Source organism: Engraulis encrasicolus, unplaced genomic scaffold (assembly GCF_034702125.1).
Source record: "Engraulis encrasicolus isolate BLACKSEA-1 unplaced genomic scaffold, IST_EnEncr_1.0 scaffold_73_np1212, whole genome shotgun sequence".
Taxonomy (NCBI): Eukaryota; Metazoa; Chordata; class Actinopteri; order Clupeiformes; family Engraulidae; genus Engraulis; species Engraulis encrasicolus.
The window spans coordinates 1-2,500 of record NW_026946071.1 but is presented as its reverse complement, the minus strand read 5'-3'; the positions used below and the strand labels follow the sequence as shown (position 1 = coordinate 2,500).

General features: G+C 43.6%; 1 protein-coding gene across 1 annotated transcript in view; it reads right to left on the bottom strand.

The window, feature by feature from the left end:
- LOC134444803 (P2Y purinoceptor 8-like) overlaps positions 1-2,201 on the bottom strand; it is a 5,797-nt gene extending 3,596 nt beyond the window's left edge. Inside the window, exons 1-2 of the mRNA XM_063193998.1 lie at positions 748-2,201; positions 82-208 (exon numbers count right to left, since the gene is read on the bottom strand). Of these exons, the coding sequence (XP_063050068.1) occupies positions 82-208; positions 748-902 (282 nt within the window). The 5' untranslated portion in view covers positions 903-2,201. The remainder of the gene's footprint in view (positions 1-81; positions 209-747) is intronic.
- Between the last annotated feature and the right edge of the window lie 299 nt (positions 2,202-2,500).

The following is a 2,500-nucleotide window of genomic DNA, read 5'->3' as shown; positions in this document are numbered from 1 at the left end:
GTGTTAGGGGTTAGAGGTTAGGGGTTAGGGGTTAGGGGTTTAGGGTTAGGGGTTAGAGGTTACCCAGGTGAGTGTCATTACCTGTAGGGGCAGGGCCATGCTGTACAACAGGTCGGCGAGTGACAGGTTAATGGCCAGGATGATGGTGGAGGTTTGCCTCTTGGTGCGCGTCAGGAGCAGGATGAAGCACAGCAGGTTACACGGCGTGCTGACGAGAAAAACATACATTACATTACATTACATTACATTACATTATATTACATTACATTACATTACATTACATATTTATATATATACGGTGTATATATATATATATATATATATATATATATATATATATATATATATATATATATATATATATATATATATATATATATATGAAGAGTTCAGATGCAAAACCCCCTAACTCCATTTCTGAACACCTGCACTTCTATATTTTTAGAGAACCCCGTTGTTGGTTTGGTTTACATTCATGGACTTGATAATACATATTAATAGTTATATTACATAAATAAAATGAAAAAAATATGCAATTTTGATAGATTTGTATTAATTTAAAAATGAAATAAGATTATTTTCTGAAAAGGCACTTAGGGTTTTTTGCATCTGAACTCTTCATATATATACATATACATAATAATAATAATAATAATAATAATAATAATAATAATAATAATAATAATAATAATAATAATAATAATAAAAATAATAATAATAATAAATAATAATCTGAATGATAGTAACCTGATGAGGAAGACGAGCAGGTAGATGATAGGAAGAGCCAGGGTGCTGAGGGAACTCTGCAGGTCCTCTATGGTCTGGCCGTCGATGGGCTTGAAGGAGGAAGAGGAGGAGGAGGAGGAGGCGTTCGGGAGGAAGATCAAAGAGGACGCGTTCATCTTGAGGTCCAGAGACGGCAACAATTATTGAGATGGGTGGGGAAATTGCGATCGTAAAAAGCACTACAAATCAAAATGGCTGCCCTACTGGTAGACTATCACAACGGAGGCCATGGTTTGGAGTAAGTAAGGCTTTGTTACTCTCTACTCTAGAGCCAGGTGGAGTTATATCAGAGATCCGGAGAGGAAAGTTCATGTTTGGGCTCCAAAGAGTTTTTAGCACAAAAGTGTTGCGTGTTTACGTCAAGGAGATCCAGAGGTGAGTATTGATACTACACTGGACAGGTGGAGTCCAAATGTCTGGTGAACGAATGTCATGGGGTAATGGGGAAGAGCACGTCAGCCAAAAAAAAATTGCAATCGTAAAAAAGAACTACAAACCAAAATGGCTGCCCTACTGGTAGACTATCACGATGGTGGCCATCTTTGTAGTTTCACAATAGTAGACTAACAGGCTGCCTTTAAGAGTTCAGCACCAGGGGGTCATGTATCGTATATCTACTCTAGGGGTCGGTGTGATGTCAGAGGGCACTGGACAGGTACAGTCCAAATGTCTGGTGAACTAAATCCTGGGGGAATGGGAAAGAAGAGCACGTCATCCAATCCTGTTGAGGTCCAGAAGGGCTTTGCTACTGGATGTCGTCTGGGTGTCGTGTGCGGGTCCAGACGGCGTGGCCGGATGGCCAGAGGGCGTGGCCGGATGACCAGAGGGCTCGGCCGGAGGTCCAGAAGGCTCACCCGGATGACCAGAAGGCTCGGCTGGATGCCCAGAGGGTGTGGCCAGATGACTAGAGGGCGTGGACGGATGTCCAGAAGGCTCGGCCGGATGTCCAGAGGGCGTGACCGGATGTCCAGGGGGCAAGACGTTGTTTTGCAGCCTGGTGAAGATGTTCCTCAGCAGAGGGGCCTCAGCAGTCACTGTGTGGGGATTGGAGGACGTAGAGGGGGATTATGGGAAGCTGTGGGATGGAGGACGTAGAGGGGGACTATGGGAAGCTGTTGGATGCGTCTTCTTGGAGCTTCGAAAGACGATATTCTTCTTCCTGCGCTGCAGAGTCACTTCCTGTTGATGTTTGTAGGAAGCTCAGCGTTGTCGCCCTCAACTTCCTCCACATGATAAAGAGGTCATGAGGTGTGATAAAACGACGGAGATACCAACGTGTGAATATCTGTCAAAGTTTCAAAGACGTCCGATGGGAACTGGACAACAGCGGGCAGATGGATGCTGAGCGATGTCCAGAGGGCGTGGCCGAATGTCCAGAAGGCTCGCCCGATGGAGGAGATATCAGGAAATATGAATATCTGGATGACAAAAACATAACAAATTAGGAAGAGAGAAGAAAAAAAAAACGAACAGTCAGTCAGAATCATATGAACAGACTGTGCAAGGGCTGACTGTATGTAGTTTACTTTAAGATACAAGTTTGTCGTTTTGCTTGCACTCACATTTTGTGAAACCTGCCTTCTCATCTCTTGGAAGAAAAAGCAAAGGACTTGGCTAAAGTAAAGCAGAACTTGAAGATCACAGTCTAGATGGTTACATAAATTGCAGCCCAGCGGTCCAAACACTGCTAAATGTGGCCATGGGAACCGTTTGC